This window comes from Rhyacophila brunnea, unplaced genomic scaffold (genome assembly GCF_057557595.1).
Source record: "Rhyacophila brunnea isolate RB1 unplaced genomic scaffold, BYU_Rbru_1.0 scaffold_9, whole genome shotgun sequence".
NCBI classification, from domain to species: Eukaryota; Metazoa; Arthropoda; class Insecta; order Trichoptera; family Rhyacophilidae; genus Rhyacophila; species Rhyacophila brunnea.
The window spans coordinates 6,618,980-6,636,480 of NW_028233361.1; the positions used below are offsets into that span (position 1 = coordinate 6,618,980).

The window sequence follows — 17,501 nt, forward strand, 5'->3', positions numbered from 1 at the left end:
GGTGCTATTTGACTGGTTGTGAAAAATTGTAAACTTCAAAATACTAATTCGAACTGTTGCGTGAAAATTCGGAAACTTCTGAACTTTTTGATCCATGCATGCAATCTTGCAACTTGTATGATAATTAGGTTGTCACCTTGACTCATAATTGCTAAAAATGGTCGCCAATACTAACGATTTTCGATGTGATTAATAATAGTTTCAATAGCTTATTTCATAAAGTAGAGGGTCCAGATTGTAATGGATCCCATTTGGTGCAAGATATTCTAATGCACTTTTGAGATGTTTCAAATTATGTATGTTCAATAAAGAATGCTACGTTATTAAATCTTTTATATTATTCATTGAAATAAAAATAATAAAAAAAAAATTTTTTCCGACCATGTCCGATCCTAATAGGATCATATGGGCCTCCACAGGGTAGAGGTTTGTATTAACAGATTTTGTTTTTTACGAGAAATGGATATCAGCCACTTGCTCAACCTATTAGGTCCATACCCTGACTCACACACAAATTGAAAAACAATATGTGTACTTGCCAGACCCAGGATTCGAACCTGAGACCCACGGCGTGATAGTCCAACGCTTAAGCCGCGAGGCCACCGTGGATAATTTAGTCAATGTAACATACAAAGTTTAATATCCCATGTCCACGAATTCCATAAAATTTCCATCAAACTTTTATATTATTCGTAACGCAATTACATAGGAAGTTATTTAATACAAAATTTTCATTTCACCAATAATATAATATATATCTGGACATCTTATATAGGATCAATGTTGCTTTCTATGCTGTTATTTTATTGATTTCTAAATCACAATAAAAAAAATGTCTTCCGTAAAAAAAAACATGCCAAATTTTTGACAATCACAATAAATATACAATAAATTTAATAAAAAAATCTTCACACTATTTAATTCTCTTAAAATATTGGCAGAATGAAAGAACACTTATCTTTAATATTCGTTAGTTCGTAAACTAGAAAGAAAATAATTATCACATTATCATTATGTTAATAGTTATAGTAAATAGTACCTAATTGACTGGATCTACAAGTATTTACACTAAGCACGGGGGGCCCCCGTCTCCCAATCACATTTCGGCTACTTCTAAATTTGGCAAAAAGACAATTCGGTTCAAATGGAAATGCAAACAGAACTTTAGGAATCGGACGATTGGATGCCGGGACAACTGGACTACGAACATCTGGACATCGCACAAAAACAGGCAAGTCTAATATAAAGTATTTACGCATAATAAAGTGAGATTTGAAGTGCTTACATTCAAAAGCAGCTAAAACGGTTTTTCAAGTATTTTGAGTTGGATATATATTTTGATAAATACATTTGTCTACCATAGTATGGTTTGAGTTTTAATTTCAAAACTTAGCTAAATACGTCAATATTCAATATTAAAAATCTAGCTTAGTTTTAAAATCGGCTAAAACACGGTAGTAAAAGATATACATATTATGTTATTTCAATTTATCTCAAAATTGCACAAAGTCGTTTAAGCCGCTTTGGAAAGTAAGCGCTTGATTTATGAGTGTAAAGACTCTTGTTGATGGTGAGCTTTTACATTCCAATATTGCACTGAAAGACAGTGATATTGTGTAATATTTACACGTAAGTCAATATTTTAACAAACTTTTGATTAAAAAATCTCATGCATATATACACTAGAAAAAATCATTTTGTAGCAACTCCATTTTATGTAACAACTGCTATCGTCATCAAAATCGTCGTAATTAACTAAGAAGCCATTGTATAATTGGAAAAGCACACTGTTGCGAATCCAGCAAATACAGGTTCAAGTCCCGTCGGGTGTCATATTTTTTTCTACAAAATGATTTTTTCTGGTGTGTATATTATGCATGAGATGTTTTCAAATTATGTATATTCAATATATAGAATGTTACATTCTCAAATCTTGTGTCTTATTCGTTCAATAAAAAAAAGTTTATTAAACTTCACAACATATTACAGAACTTCAATAAAATAACAACAAAATGATCAATAATATTGGGCAATCTCTATCAACCAGTTGCGAGGGGTGGAGTCAGACTGTTAAGATCCGACATAAATAGTGCATTTGAACCTTGTCAATCGCACTTATTTGTTTTCATTAAACTAAGAGTACAAATGTGCAGATGTTGCTGATTAGTTTTTTAAATTTAATTAAGCCAAACCATTATGGGCGATCCCATAAAAGTAGTGCACACTTTTTCAGTCATACTTATTTGTTTTCGTTGAACTAAGAACACAATATTACAGTTGGTTGGATTTTAAGTCCTACCTAACCAAACCATAATAAATAAAAAATATCTAAAATTATGTATGATTTAATGGCATGATTTTAGATATTTTATAGACAAATATTTTTTGACTATTATCAATTAAGGCTTGATTTACGCAGGGTTTAATTGAATTTTAAAAACTAACTACAGTAAAACCTCGTTAGTAAGAACAATGATAATTCGAAATTTTCGCGAAAAAAAAGTCCCTTGAACAGTATTTTTATATAAAACCATACCTTTAATTCGAATTTCGTAATTCGAAATGATTTCAGAGTCCCTGGCATATAAAAATATTCAATAAATCGTAATAAAGTACACTATTTCATGAGCCAGTCATTGAAAATTGTGATAGACTTTTCTTAAAACATCAAAAATGACTTATTTTATGAAAGTAATAATAATAATCCTGACATTTTATGACCCATTAACACACACGGCACCGTAAATTTGGTAGGCACATCTATAATCGTAAACAATATTGATGAAAATCAAAAAAATTTTTCTTTTTTAAATTTTAATATTTTCCCCCCATACATTTCATAATTCGTAATTCGAATTGTTTTTCGATTTTCGGTCCCGTGGAATTCGTATTAACGAGGTTTAACTGTAACACTATCTGCAATTTGTAGTCTTAGTTCAATGAAAACAAATACATATGACTGACAAGTGTGCACTATTTATGTTGTATCTTGATAGCCTACCTCCGCCCTTCACTCCGCTTCGCTTCTTGTTGATCATTTGGTCAATTTACTGTAGGTTTGTTCTATATTATATTGTATCACACAACCACTTTCTTCGCAATAAACCTTGCTTTATTATAATATGTAAATATTTTATATTATATTTGCATGTTCAAGTCGTAACATATATATTTATTCACGCATTCATTCGTCTGGGCGGCGTGAAGATGTTCAACGCCCAGTTGTCCCGGCGTCCGGAATTGTCCTAGACCCAGAACAGTTGCACTCGACTCGCTGAGAGGGGGCACGCCCGCATAAAATATTAATGCAAGTAAAAAGACATCTAAAAAGTGTATAAAATCAGTCAACAATGTAAAAAAAATCTTAAAACAGTATGCGGTAACTGATAATATTACATTATTATTTACACAATGTTAAAAACCTTACCCGAAACATTGCACATAAACTGCAAAATGTATACACTATAGTTAAATAATATAGCAAATATAATTTATAGTTAAAGTTAGATTAAATTATAATATTACCTCAAGAATTTTAGTCCATTTGCTTGGCTTCGTATTAATTTATCAACATCATGCACTCTGTGATATTAATATACTATGATACCTAATATAAAATAAGGTTGGCTGCTTGGCACAAGTCAAGCACGATTGTATGAAGCGACTGAGTCATGTGTGATGATTTATTACGTTAGTTTCACGATTGAAGTCGAGGATAATTTGCAGAGACACGGTACAGTCAGACAAGTGGAAAGATGTACATAAGTTCAACATAAGGAATGATTCCTAGCCGTTAATTTGTCTAACCCATCAAGTCTTTCTGAATTAAATACACGTTGTGGATGAATCAACGTGGGATTTGAACCTGCACCCATGGTATTTTTTTTTTATTTCACCTTGGGGATGTCATATAATATCATCATCATCATCATCATCATCAGCTAGAGCCTTAGCTCCTTCCACTCTTTTCGGTCCCTAGTTCTTCGCTGCCACGTACATCTTTAGAAATTTATGAATCCAAAGGGTTTTAGAGCATCCTTATCGTCGTTTAGTCACTGAATCGCTGAATGACAGCATTTGTCCAGCGACTGTCCACGCACTGAGTGACACATCCAGGTCATTGTCATTTAATTTACTTAGCGACCTCTATCACATCGCGTACTCTTATCCGCCTACTTATCCATTGGTTTCTTTGTGGTCTTTCTATGCTATGCCCAACAAGCACCTCTCCATGCCACATTGTGGTACTTATAGTTTTTGGATTTCTCTTAAATCACATGGATACGTGAGCACTGGTAGCACACATTGGTTGAAAACCTTATTCTCAAGACACAATGGGAGGTCACTTTTGACGCTACTATTCAGACGCCCGAATGCGCTACTTGGCAGTTTGGTTCTGTGGGCAATCTTGTCATACATACCACCGTCAATTGACATTTGTTGTCGAGATAGACATAGTTATTGACACGGTCGATTTGAGCGTCATTGTCGAGGATCGGTATTAATATAATATTATTAAATTTCACAAATTATTTATTTAGTCAATAGCTATTTCGATACTTCAGCACAGAACATCAACAATGCAAAGCCGCTCTCTACTTGCATCCATTGCATGCATACACGTTGCATTCTTACCATTGCAACTGTTCTGTTCTGCAACACGTGTTATGTATTTCACAGTTATTGACGGAGGACTACTATGATTTCTGTCATTCAAAAATTCCACACATTTCACAGGTAGTGTGACTAGAGGTATCTGTTACATAGGGACCATTGATTTATCAGAAAATTGTCTTCCTTATTTTCTTCACGAAAAAATCGGATACCATTTTTCCAATATGGCGGCCAAATTTCATTCAATCAATCATTTACGCAGTGACAAATCATGTTTATATAGCTGTTATGTTAATATCACAGAGTGAATAATTGTATAGCTTAGCAGGTAGACTATATCATTTAGATGTAGGCGATTATCCGCAAAATATGTTATTTAAAATTAGAAGAGCTTGATTATCTGCCTCGCGTCATTATTAATCCTTTTAAAAGAACCCCTTACATATATATATGTATAATAAGGATTAGGATTAGTGAAGAGTGTATGTGTATCCTAGTTCGGAGAGTAGTCCTTAAACAATTAGCGGACTACCAAAGTGATATTCTTATGTTGGTTCTTCTGGGAAGAAAACAAAACATATTGTTAGTAAAATTATAAAATAATCACGTTATTTCTTTAAAACCATGCAATAGTCATGAAATCATCGGAATCCCTCACGGGGACTAAAGCTTTGAATACATTATCATCACGTTATGTGCTATCACAGTAAGCTGCTATGTAAGCTCACGTTAAACAAAGCGAGATTGAGATTAAAATAACGGTCCAAATGACCACCAAACCAGATTTACTCAAATATAACCTTGCACGAAATATTTAGTCGCATTCAACAGTTCGCAGGTGACGTATCGTTGTCATTGTTTTGTTATGTTTCATTTGATGAATGTATGTTTCCATCAATTATTATCCATCGAGTGACATGTCCAGCTCGTTATCATTTATTATACTCAACATGCATCTTTACATGAAAAGTTGAGACCCAAAAGGTAAACTGCGTTATTCGAAAAAATGCAAATATTCAGTTGAAGCAAAAAACGAGATTTTGTTAAGGTATAACATGAAATACATTTTAATTAACATGTCATGTGTTTTTAATTAGATTATTCATTATTATTACATTAACCCATTAAGGTTTAAAATATAATATATGGAGTGAATGAGATTAATCATGACTTACCAACTGCAAGTGGAGCCTCTTTTCGCATAGACCCTGAAATGAAAAAAAAAATATTACATACTGTACCCAAAGCTAAGAGAGAAAGGAAAACAATAGTTAACTATTAGTTTTTGACTAGACATCATTTCATCGCCTTGGGGATGAATAGATCTATTCCAAATCTGAAAATTTTCCTACATTTTTGCATATTAGATCCTTTAGCAATTTTTATATCAAAATATCACTGAGTTCTCTTCACCACTATACATATTGTTATTTTAAGAGTTGTTTGCGAAATAAATAATAAATAATTACAAAATAAAAAGAACTTTTTATATACAACGTTTTTAAATTTTCTGTTGAATCATATTATAAACTTGACTTGACTAGCTTAAACGATCAAAAAAATTTGTACTTGATAGAAATAATACTGAAATGTCATTTTGACATTCATATTGATTTCCATAGTAACGCACTTATATATTAATAATTTAGTTGCTAGGACCCCAGACCCCCTAACAACCAATAATAGTGGATTTCGGACTTCGTAATACGGATTTCTTCCGAAATAACTTTTCATACAAAACAGAATTAACAGAAAATGAATTCAATTCTACTTAAAGATGGCTAAAAGTATTAAAAAAATGCATTGGCATCGTGTTCTAATATATTCTAAAGGACTATGCCACTGTTGCACAAAGGAAAGAAGACGGATTAAAACAATTTATTCTCTCCTTCTATCATGGCTAGGAAGTTACAAACATTCAGTTTAAGTTTTTGAAAATTATTATGTATTAGCAATGGTGCCCACAGAACGCGTCAGGCGCCGCACTCGCGCAAAATTTCTACAAGTGGCGCATAAATCATTGAAAATACAACGTAATCAAATACGCCAGCGCCCACTGGATATGGCGACGCATTATACGCGCGCGCCGCATGAATCATCGTTTTTTCGCGAATCACCGCTTCTCGGCGATACGAATGAAAGAAAATACAATGGAGTCCATTCATTGACCACAGCGAGCAGAAACACGCTGCGCGAGGCATTGTCGATCGACGGGCGGAAAGCAATTATTTAATTACAGAGAAGTCATTGTTTTATTTTATTGCGTGTTCAGTTTATCGCTGGTTGAAGAATGTCGTCGTAAATTTTAATTACAAGCCCCGAAATAATATAATATTTTTATTGCTTTGTTATGAGAGGCGCTGTAATAATATTTATTTTGTGCTGCTTGGGCCGCTTATAACATAGGTGAAGGGTAATGCGCGGGAAGAGACGTGTGATTATGGTTATGAATAAACACTGCATTCACCGACTTCGCGCGCCCGACGCGTCTGTGGGCACCATCGCTTAGGGTTATTTTATTGTCAATGTGTATGTGAGTTTATAGCACAAACCGTGTTTTTAAAACTGAATAAAACCATTTTTGAAATATTTCAATGGAATAACTCTATTTACCACCAAAGCAATGATTTGAGACATAATGAATAATACAGTATATTCCGTAATGATGAATTCAATATGACGACAATAAAAATTCAAAATGTAAGACACCAAATAATGTTACCGATGATTATTAAATCACCTGGTTTTGGTGTAATAAATGGTAACTTATCGTCGCTATAGGATTGGTTTGTCGAATATCTGTTTTTGTCGAAATCGACCTCTTAATGCAGAATGATTTTTTGTATCTCAAAGGACCAGAACCATCCTTTTCTTTAAATTACATTGTAATAAATACACCATTCATAAGCTGTAAAAACAAAAATTTGAATACCTCCATGTATTTTAATATAGGATAATGAAATTTGTTTTTTGTCTCCTGAACATTTGACATTTGGTCTATTCGACAAACCAATCCTAGAGCGATGTTATAGTGAACAACCTGCCAGCATATGAATAGATACATACCAGTAAGTGCAGCTGGTGATATCCCTACAATGCTCCCCCCTACACAGCTTTCAACGCCTTCTGTGAAGTTAAAAAAAATACAAATTTTTGAACATTAAATAATTGATAATCTTTTTCCGTTTCAAGGTGGAGCACATGGTCCTCTACAGCAGTGGCGAAGGGTGGAGTAGACTGCGGAGACCTGACATATATAGTGCTAGTATATATAGTATATATCGCACCCCCAGTAAAATACTGTAGTAATCCAGAAAATGGCATTTTGCAGGGGAGCCATTTGAAGTTTCAAATATTCTTTGTAAATACAGGAAAGGTCTGAATTGAAAAATTATTCCTCATTTTTATGGAAAAACATGATCTATTTTCAACTGTATTCATCATTTTTCTCTAAAACATATACAAATAAAGATATTTGAATATTTCTGAGTTACGACAGTATTTTATTAGGATATTTGAAAATTTCATGGTAAAATTTGAATCAACTCAATATTTTCTATGTAGATATCCCTACCATCACTCTAATAATTTCAACTAATTTGTTGGGCACTGTAAAGGAAGGTTTTCAAAATATTAAGTTATGGTACAATCTTTAAAGATTTATTGAAAAAAAACAAGAAAAATACAATTATTAGTTCAAAACAACAAAAAAATACTTAATTATTTTATTTAATGGGCAAATAAAATTTCTAGATACGATTTTAAATTTTTAAACATCACTTGGAAGAGAAGCAACAAAATCACGATAAAATTCACGATGTTTAGCATTTCAGAGAGAAAACAAATCCTTCTTTTTAATTGTCGTTATTTTTGGCCGCTCTTGATATGCTTTGGATGAATCGAGACCATCCATCGGTAACGGTTTACCTATTTTCCATTGACGAACATTCAATTTACTACATTCTTCATGATAACTTGTTTTATAAAAATAATGTATGGATAGTCTCTGTCTACTTTTATAACTTTAATCTTCTGCCACAAAATTTTTTCTTTATTTTCATCCGTGTTGTAATTTTTACCGATTTCATCTGCTCGTTTTTTCTTGTTGTGAAAATTATTTGTTGTCATGGGTTTAACAATGTATGGTTGTCCTGTTTTATAACTTGTTTGTACAATGGTAATTATTTGGCCGGGCACAAATATTGGTCCACTTTTTAGAGCCCTAGTCTTCTGCTGCTCAATTGTAGAATGGACAATATCGCCTTCATTTTGGGTATGCTCGATGACCAAAAACTTATGAGAGATCGTTTTATTTTTTTGTGAATTCCTGATGGCATATAAATACATTGCAGCAATGTATTTATTTTTATTCTACCCGGCACAATTGTCTCTGTAAAAAATAAAATGCTCAATGTGATGATATTTTTCACATGCAATGTAATCGAGTACACAGCTACCAATTTCGTTGGATCTTCATGCAGCTTGACTCTCATCCCACATGTATCAGTTTGCAATATTTTCAGTGATATTATAGACTGTAAGATTGTACATTGCCGACTTTCGTTTATAATAGAAAGTTGACACATTTCCGCAAGGAAGCGGTAAAACAGCCTGCAAATCATATACAGCTACATTAATGACGCTGTTTTGGCCATTAGTTCGGGACTCTGCTACGTCTTTGGTCTTTTCATCCCTTGCCTCTTTTTTTCCAGGTTGATGTGTCTCATACTTTTCTTGAAGTTGTTCTTTTTCTTCTGGTGAACAATTATTGTATGGGTCGCATTCAACCCACAAATCTTTTTTAGGCTTAAAGAAGCCAATATTAAATTCGTCATTAAATATGGATGTGTATAATAGTGTTCTTTTCCAAATGGCATATTGCTGTCAGCTTGTTGTTTTTTGTATAACCGATACATTTCAGCAATTGTTAATTTACCATCTAAATACAATCTAGATGTCTGTGCACGCAAATAATGTTACTCGATCACTGGAAAGACTTAATGTGAGTTCTTATATCATTTTTTAAATCATCTTCAATTTTTTTGTGATTGCCATGGTGACCTCTTTGTTCTGGAATTGGCGTTCCGAAAAGAAGATCCCTTGTTTTCCACACAGTGGAGCAGTACCTTTCACTCACCCCAAATGTGTTGATAAAGTATTTTTTGCATACTTCTTGTATTTTACTTCCATTTAATTGAAGTTGATAACAAACATTGTTGCCTCTGCTGCTTCCAGTTTTTTTGTTTGAATACTTTGGAACAATAATATCCATGCAACTAGTGAGAAAATTACGATGTATCTCAAGATCTTACTGTAGTAACAGAGTTACAACAGTATTTTTTTGAAAAATATTGTTTTAGTTTTTTAGAAAGCTTCTTGTAAAATACTGTCGTAACTTAGTTACAACACTATTTTATTATCGATTTAACAGTTTTCGGAAAGTAATGTACTGTATTAAATGCTTTCTCTCTGACAATATTTGAGTTTGAGATATGACAATATTTTATTAAAATAGCAAAAAAAAATACGAATCCAACCACATCCATAACTCGAATACGCCGATTTCAGACTTACGACAGTATCTTACTGGGGGTGCGATATATTGTTAGTCATACTTATTTGTTTTCATTGAACTAAAAATACAAATTTCAGATGGTATTGGTTAGTTTTTAAAATAGAATTACACTCTGTCTAGACTCTAGCTAGACCAAACCATAATAATAGAGGTATGCTGTGGAGATCCGACATAAATAGTGCACACTAAACTTTGTCAGTCATACTTTATTCGTATGACTGACAGAGTTTAGTGTGCACTATTTATGTTAAATCTTGATAGTTACCTCCACCCTTCGCCAGTGCTCTACGGAATGGAGGTTCGCTGAAACCATTGGATCCAAAACACAATGAAAAATAAATTGTGACCTTTTAGATGTTATTTGATAATAATAGTGAGTGAACGAATCTGAGAGCCATCATGTTGCCACTAGAGGGCGAATATTTTCACCATGTCCACATTTACCACACTATCCTTTGCATGGCCCCCACATTTTGAAGCGGGCCCCCAGACTAGGATTTTTGGCGGGCCATCTACACACCGCTAGGGTTAAAGGCAGTGTGACGCTTTACAGAATCGTTTTCTAGATGTTGTTTTAGGTGAAATTAAGGGTATTTATTAAGTGTATTTTTAGCGATTTTTTGCATTATTGAATAAATCCACTTGAATTATAGAGTTGTCGAATATCGACACACGGTAATCAAAAATTGCACCGCACAACTAGACATTTTAAAATGTTAAGGGGGGACATGCTCGTCGAAGGTCAAAATTGAGTTTTTATTGTATTTTCAAACCATGATCCTGGACACTCCTTAAACGTTGTAGATAATCTATTTATATAATTTTGAAGCCTTATTATCCTTTATAGTTATTTTAAATATTTGATGACTATATGAAGTATTTTTGTTACATAAAATAGTATTCTTTTAAACCTCTCGCTCTAATGTTTTAGAATATAGTCATATTTCGGTACAGAACTGTGCAGTGGTGTTAAGATTTTTTACGTTTATTAATTTTTAAACGCATTTATAAAACCATTAGTATAATTTATTACGAGATAATTTTTGTAAAATATTCACGATAAAAAATTATTTTGATAATCTCTGTGATCCCAAATTTGACAAGAATTAGGCATTTTATTATTCAAAAAATCGGCAAGATTAACACATTTCAAGATGATTCTAAAGATACTTATTATAAGCTATGTCTTTGACCATTCAAGTGTGATAAAAATCTTATGAATAATGATTGCTTTATAATAATTATTGACCTAAGAATAAGGTAGTGTTTTTTTGAAATACGCCATTTCTTTTGTCATTCCCTAGTGGTTAAGCTACAACATACGGCCGTAGCCATAAAATGACAAACTATAATTAAAGTAGGGAGTAAAATTATGTTAACGCGCGTGTTTGAACATGTACCTAACCGAATTTTTTTTTATTTTTTTTTTAAACGGTACATGTTCAAACACGCGCGTCAATATCATTTTACTCCCTACTTCAATTATAGTTTGTCAATTTATGGCTACGGCCGTATGTTGTAGCTTAACCACTGGGGAATGACAAAAGAAATGGCGTATTTCAAAAAAACACTACCTTATTCTTAGGTAAATAATTATTATAAAGCAATCATTATTCATAAGATGTTTATCACACTTGAATAGTCAAAGACATAGCTTATAATAAATATCTTTAGAATTATCTTGAAATGTGTTAATTTTGCCGATTTTTTGAATAATAAAATGCCTAATTCTTGTCAAATTCGGGATCACAGAGATTATCAATATAATTTTTTATCGTGAATATTTTACAAAAATTATCTCGTAATAAATTATGCTAATGGTTTTATAAATGCGTTTAAAAATTAATAAATGTAAAAAATCTTAACACCACTGCACAGTTATGTACCGAAATATGACTATATTCTAAAACATTAGAGCGAGAGGTTTAAAAGAATACTATTTTATGTAACAAAAATACTTTATGCAGTCATCAAATGTTTAAAATAACTATAAAGGATAATAAGGCTTCAAAATTATATAAATAGATTATCTACAACGTTTAAGGAGTGTCCAGGATCATGGTTTGAAATTACAATAAAAACTCAATTTTGACCTTCGACGAGCATGTCCCCCCTTAAGACTCTACAAATAAAATGGTTCCACAGGCGACTTTTTTCCCATTAGGGAAAATTTGTAATGTGTGTTTATCTCACTTATAAGGTCGATCTGTCACGCCGGGCCCCAGGCTAGAGCCCTGTCAGCCCCCTCTTGTGGGGGCCATGATCCTTTGTTTTTGCACTCAATTATTTCACGAGCACGCACAGGCCCTTAGTCGAAATGACTCAGTTGTCGCACAACTAACTTCATGCATGACTATAAGAAATGCATGAATATTTATATAAAAAGTTCATATAAACAATTAACACCTCCGTGGAATATAGAATTTAATATGAATTAAAAATGTAGGTACCTGTTGTGCAGGGCGAATTATCAGTGGGAGCCCGATGGTTCGGTACTGGAGGTGGCTCTTCGTCATCTAAAAAATACAAAACAATTATAATAATGCACATGTGAAACAGTGTTGGCAAAGAGAAGCAGATCAATTCTAACTATGTCACTGCATAACAACGTTTAATTACATTTCAGGGTCCGAGATTACCTGAATGTGTTACCTCACGATAGATAGAATGGTTATGAATCGATAACTATAACTTGGATCATGGCGGTGGCGCTAGTGTTTCTAAATCGTCACACCTCAATCGCACTATCTGATTAACGCAGCTGCAGGGCCACCGTTATCTTTTATGCCTCATAACCCGCGATAATTAACTCTTGGAATGCATGATAGTATTTTTATCACTATATACAGTCGAACTTGGTTATTACGATCACGGAATTAGAGAGATCTCGGATGAAAATTGAAAAAAATCAAAATGAAATTGTATGTAAAAAATCCAAGCTTTGTGAAGTCAGTAGGTACCTACCAGCGCCGGCGGCTCAGCACTTCATTACAATAAACAACTTCTTTTGTAGTTTATGAATGCCATGCTTGTTTTGGGGATTTTTACGATGGTTTTCAGATTATTTATGTTCTATGCTTAAATAGAAAGTGGCGCAAAAAATATTATATAACGATATAACGAGTAATGCTTATAACGAGCAAATTCAGTCGGTCACATCTTCCTCGTAATAACCAAGTTTGACTGTATAATGATTTTGGAGGTTAAAACAGACCTGCAGGGATAGCAAACCTATGGTCATCACATAAAAATGGTGACATGTGAGAAAAGTTCGAATTTCTATACTATATTATTTCAATTACACCTTTGTTATAGAAAATAATATTACAGTTTGCGAGTGGAGAACTACAAGGTTCTAAGTGTTTGTCCTTGGCGAAACAAAAGTAACAATGATGCAGCTTAGAATATTACTTCATTGTTGGGTTTGTTTTCTCAAGGATGAACACTTAGAACCTTGTAGTATTAGGCTCGCGAGTTGTCTCTTTTGATTTGTGTTATTGAATTGTTTTACAGACTTCTTGAAGAAATCTTTCACAACCTGCGCCGAACTCCCTATTTGAAGATTTTAATAACAAATATTCTATTAAGACATTCCAATTCCATATATTTTTTTAATTGGCTCTACAATCTAAATTATGTGGAACTAGGCTGCCTCACGATAAGGTTTCTTAACAGATTTTTGTTTTACAAAATATAGTTACTGTGTGGTGTTGTGGCCGAGGTGGGTGCAGGCGAAGGGGTGGGAGTGACAGCTGCAGGTGCGGGGGCGTTAGAAGGGACAGGAGTGGAGGAGGAGAGGGTGGCAGGGGTCGCAGTGGCAGTCGAGTTAGCTGTGGCGGTGGCCGTCGCAGTATTGCCACTCGAAGGGCTTTCTGCAGAGCGGGCTCGGCCTGTGTCAGTTTCTAAAATTAACAAACATTTCAACTTACAATTGATGTATGTACTGTTCAATAGTGACTGATTTTAGTGATACTGGTCATTACTCATTGAAATCTTTCAAACATTTCATAAATTCATTAGTTACATTAGGTACTGAATGGAAAAGAGCCTATGTAAAGTTGATGTGTTTTGCTGTGATTTCCTTCTTTATCAAGACTACAAGTATGCTAGTGATTAAAACGTTAATATAATGATACAATTTTAATGTATAAAGACTTAAATGCATTTTTTATTCATTACTAACGTCTTATGCCTAACTCCTCTTTATTTTAATACTACTTACATTACTAGATTAAAGCCCCGTATTATATCAAAATTTTTTATGTAAGTATGTGTAATGGTGTCAGATTCTTATGGCAGTGTAGATGACTCATTTAGGTTTTGGTATCGTTACTTTCACATGACATTGACACCATTGCAAAGTGACTTCGTCATGGCCGCAATACCAGAAAAATCTGTCCTTCTGTTACCTATTTTTATTTGTTAAAATTATTCATATTAAGGCCTGAATACATCTGTCCGTGAACAAATGAACGTTGTATAAATCCTGGTACTAAGATGTATAAAATCTATTTGTGTATGTTTTGATACAAATCTTTATACTAAACTATTATTTTAATAATTCACAAAATTTAAGAATATAACATTCATGAAGTTAAATGAATTTATTACCGGAGCGTTCGTCCATTGCTACAGGTGTGCTCTCTCCAGAAGTCAAACTGTACCTGTGAAATTATAAAACAAGCAATATTCATCCAAATTGTCATTCAAAAATTATTATTTGATGTACATAATTCAAGATTGATAAGTGACATAGGTGCTACATGGTTTCCGTGTGGAAAGTCCTCCACCTAGGAAGACATTATGGACAATGAAGATGAAGGATACATATATCTGAAGCGAGGAGAGACCCGTAACCCCGTAAATAACCGCCAAGACGTTCGCGGTAGAGGTGAGTTGGAAATACTGTCACCAGTTTGTGTACTCAAGGCTCGGCATGAAACTACCCATAATCAATACGTGTGGCCCAATAAACTTGTTCCAAAGAAACTTGCTCGACCACATGCGATGAGATCATCACGACTCGCTAGTTGGTGTTGGTAGACTTTCCAGTTGCCATTTCATTCCAGTTCCCTTTGCCAGTTTTCCCACCTCTAGTTCGCAGCCATGATATAATGGTAAGGCTATATAGAGACAGGGCCTAAACATATGAAAGTGAAGCTGAAGAATGGTTACTAAGGTTATTGATTAAATTTGCTGCAAATTAATTTGTAGTAAAGAGCACACTTTTATGCTATGAGATTATTTACCAGATCTGCACTGAGATAAAAACGTCTTGTATTAATCTTAAAAAGCCTAATACAATAAACTTTCATTATTTAGATTTACAATCACAAGTACAGTTTAAAAAACAGGCTATCATCTTGTTTACGACACCATTTTTCAATATCCCCCTTGGTATAGGCTAAAAATTCAACCACACTAAAAACTTTCACCATAGACAACAGTATTGTAAAACAAAAAATTTATTTGACTCCCTCAAGATATAGTACAAGAACATTGGCATTTCGGTGTTTTAGATAATTTATTTAATGAAAGCGTTAGAATGAAACGACAACTTACATGGTATCATCATTGTGAAGAGTGAGCGAGGCGGGTGACGTGGGTGATGTAGGGGACGATCTGGCAGAGCGAGGGGAAGAGGGAGACGAACGGCCTTTCCAGAATACTTCAACACCTGAACAACAATTATAGAGGTCATGATATGAGAGAATGCAATAACATATACAGGCGGTCCTCGACATTCGTATATATTTCATTCTTGAAAATGTGTACGAAAGTAGAGGAATGCCTGTATAGATATTAACATAATGTCTGGACTGTAGAAGGAACAGATGTTATGTTGTAGAAATGAACATCTTCGATAGAACAAAAAACAGAATCCTGCCATTTTTTTGCTATTCGCTTATTTGTCAATGAATCTTTCTGATTTTTTCAGTCACACACTTTTTCGAAGACTTCGTCAAGACCTTTAACTAGATGGTAAAATATTTATTTCATCACTTCACCTACAAACGGTATTTTAAAATTATGGGATTATTTGGAGGAAATATTAATCTGAACAATAAATGCAATGCACGATTTTTCTTACCATCAGCAGTACGATGGAGATGAGGATCAGGAACCGGTCTACTTGGAGCTCGTGTTTTGGCACGCCGAGGTCGTCCTAAAAGCATCGAACAAATTAAGGGTTAACGAATTCTCAGCAATGTCTAATTGCCATATTTATAGAACACCTATTGTATTGTATTGTAACTGTACATTATAGTGAAAGCAACAAAAGCTTACCTTTAACAAGATGATGTAGTTGGGTGTGGTTGGAAGGTAGGTCGGCGAGGCTATCGGGAGAGTGTCTGCCCGGAGGAGCCCCGGCGGCAGACTGTGGCCGCTCACCCACCAGGCCTGAGCCCGCCTCTGACACGCGACGTCCTCCTAACGGTGTCGCCTGGAACACATTATCAATGTAACATACAGTAAACATAATGGCCTATTTACACCTCGTATTATCAGTTAAGTATATGTAGTTACTGTTATGCCAAAGCATGTTGCATTTTTTAGGTCGACTTTAATGATGAAAAGTTAATAAAACAGGTGAGAAATACAAAATACAATCTAATAGCGCCTGTACATGTGTATGGATTTACTGGCAGCAATAGGGTGTATTTTATTGTGACAATAACTGTATACACGTAAAAGTCCTGACTATCTCTCCAATCTCATTTTTCAAGAGTGAGCGAGACGCGATGTTGTCATTTTATGGTACCTACTATTTGACAGGTAAATCGGTTAACCTCAAAATTCGTTCGTAGTTCGGTTTTTGCCGGCAGGTTTGCCATTATCGTTCTACTGTGCAGGCAGGCGCAGATCGCAAAATTCTTAACTGTCGCATGAAAATTCAGAAGCTTCCAAACTTTTCTGATTCATGCATGCAATCTTGCAACTTCAGGATAATACATGTTTACACGTACATTTTCTTGTTATGGCCACGATAGTACATACTATCAGCAGTAAATCCATGCACACGTAAACGAGGTATTAGGGTCAAATACAGAGATTCAAAATTAGATATAGGTACCAATGTTCCAACATTACATTATAATATATTTCTATTGATTTATAAATCTTTCTCTCTGTAATGGAAAGGGAGAAAGAAATCATATGCAAAACTGTGCAGGAGAGAGCGAGATAGAGAAAGAACATATTAAAAGGGATAAGGTGAGAGAAAACATATCGACTGTGGAAAGAAAAATGGCAACAGAACGAAGCAAAATGATTCTTGAAATGTGTGGTGTTAATATGGACGCAACAAATA

General features: G+C 34.0%; 1 protein-coding gene across 1 annotated transcript in view; it reads right to left on the reverse strand.

Annotated features, from left to right (window-relative positions):
• Window positions 1-5,016: 5,016 nt before the first annotated feature.
• Window positions 5,017-17,501, reverse strand: part of LRR (capping protein regulator and myosin 1 linker 1 leucine rich repeat protein) — a 44,281-nt gene continuing 31,796 nt past the window's right edge. The window contains exons 20-28 of the mRNA XM_085959556.1: window positions 16,478-16,634; window positions 16,281-16,355; window positions 15,752-15,866; window positions 14,801-14,853; window positions 13,891-14,091; window positions 12,640-12,705; window positions 7,681-7,740; window positions 5,790-5,822; window positions 5,017-5,173 (exon numbers count right to left, since the gene is read on the reverse strand). Coding sequence (XP_085815682.1) covers window positions 5,160-5,173; window positions 5,790-5,822; window positions 7,681-7,740; window positions 12,640-12,705; window positions 13,891-14,091; window positions 14,801-14,853; window positions 15,752-15,866; window positions 16,281-16,355; window positions 16,478-16,634 — 774 coding nt within the window. The 3' untranslated portion in view covers window positions 5,017-5,159. The remainder of the gene's footprint in view (window positions 5,174-5,789; window positions 5,823-7,680; window positions 7,741-12,639; window positions 12,706-13,890; window positions 14,092-14,800; window positions 14,854-15,751; window positions 15,867-16,280; window positions 16,356-16,477; window positions 16,635-17,501) is intronic.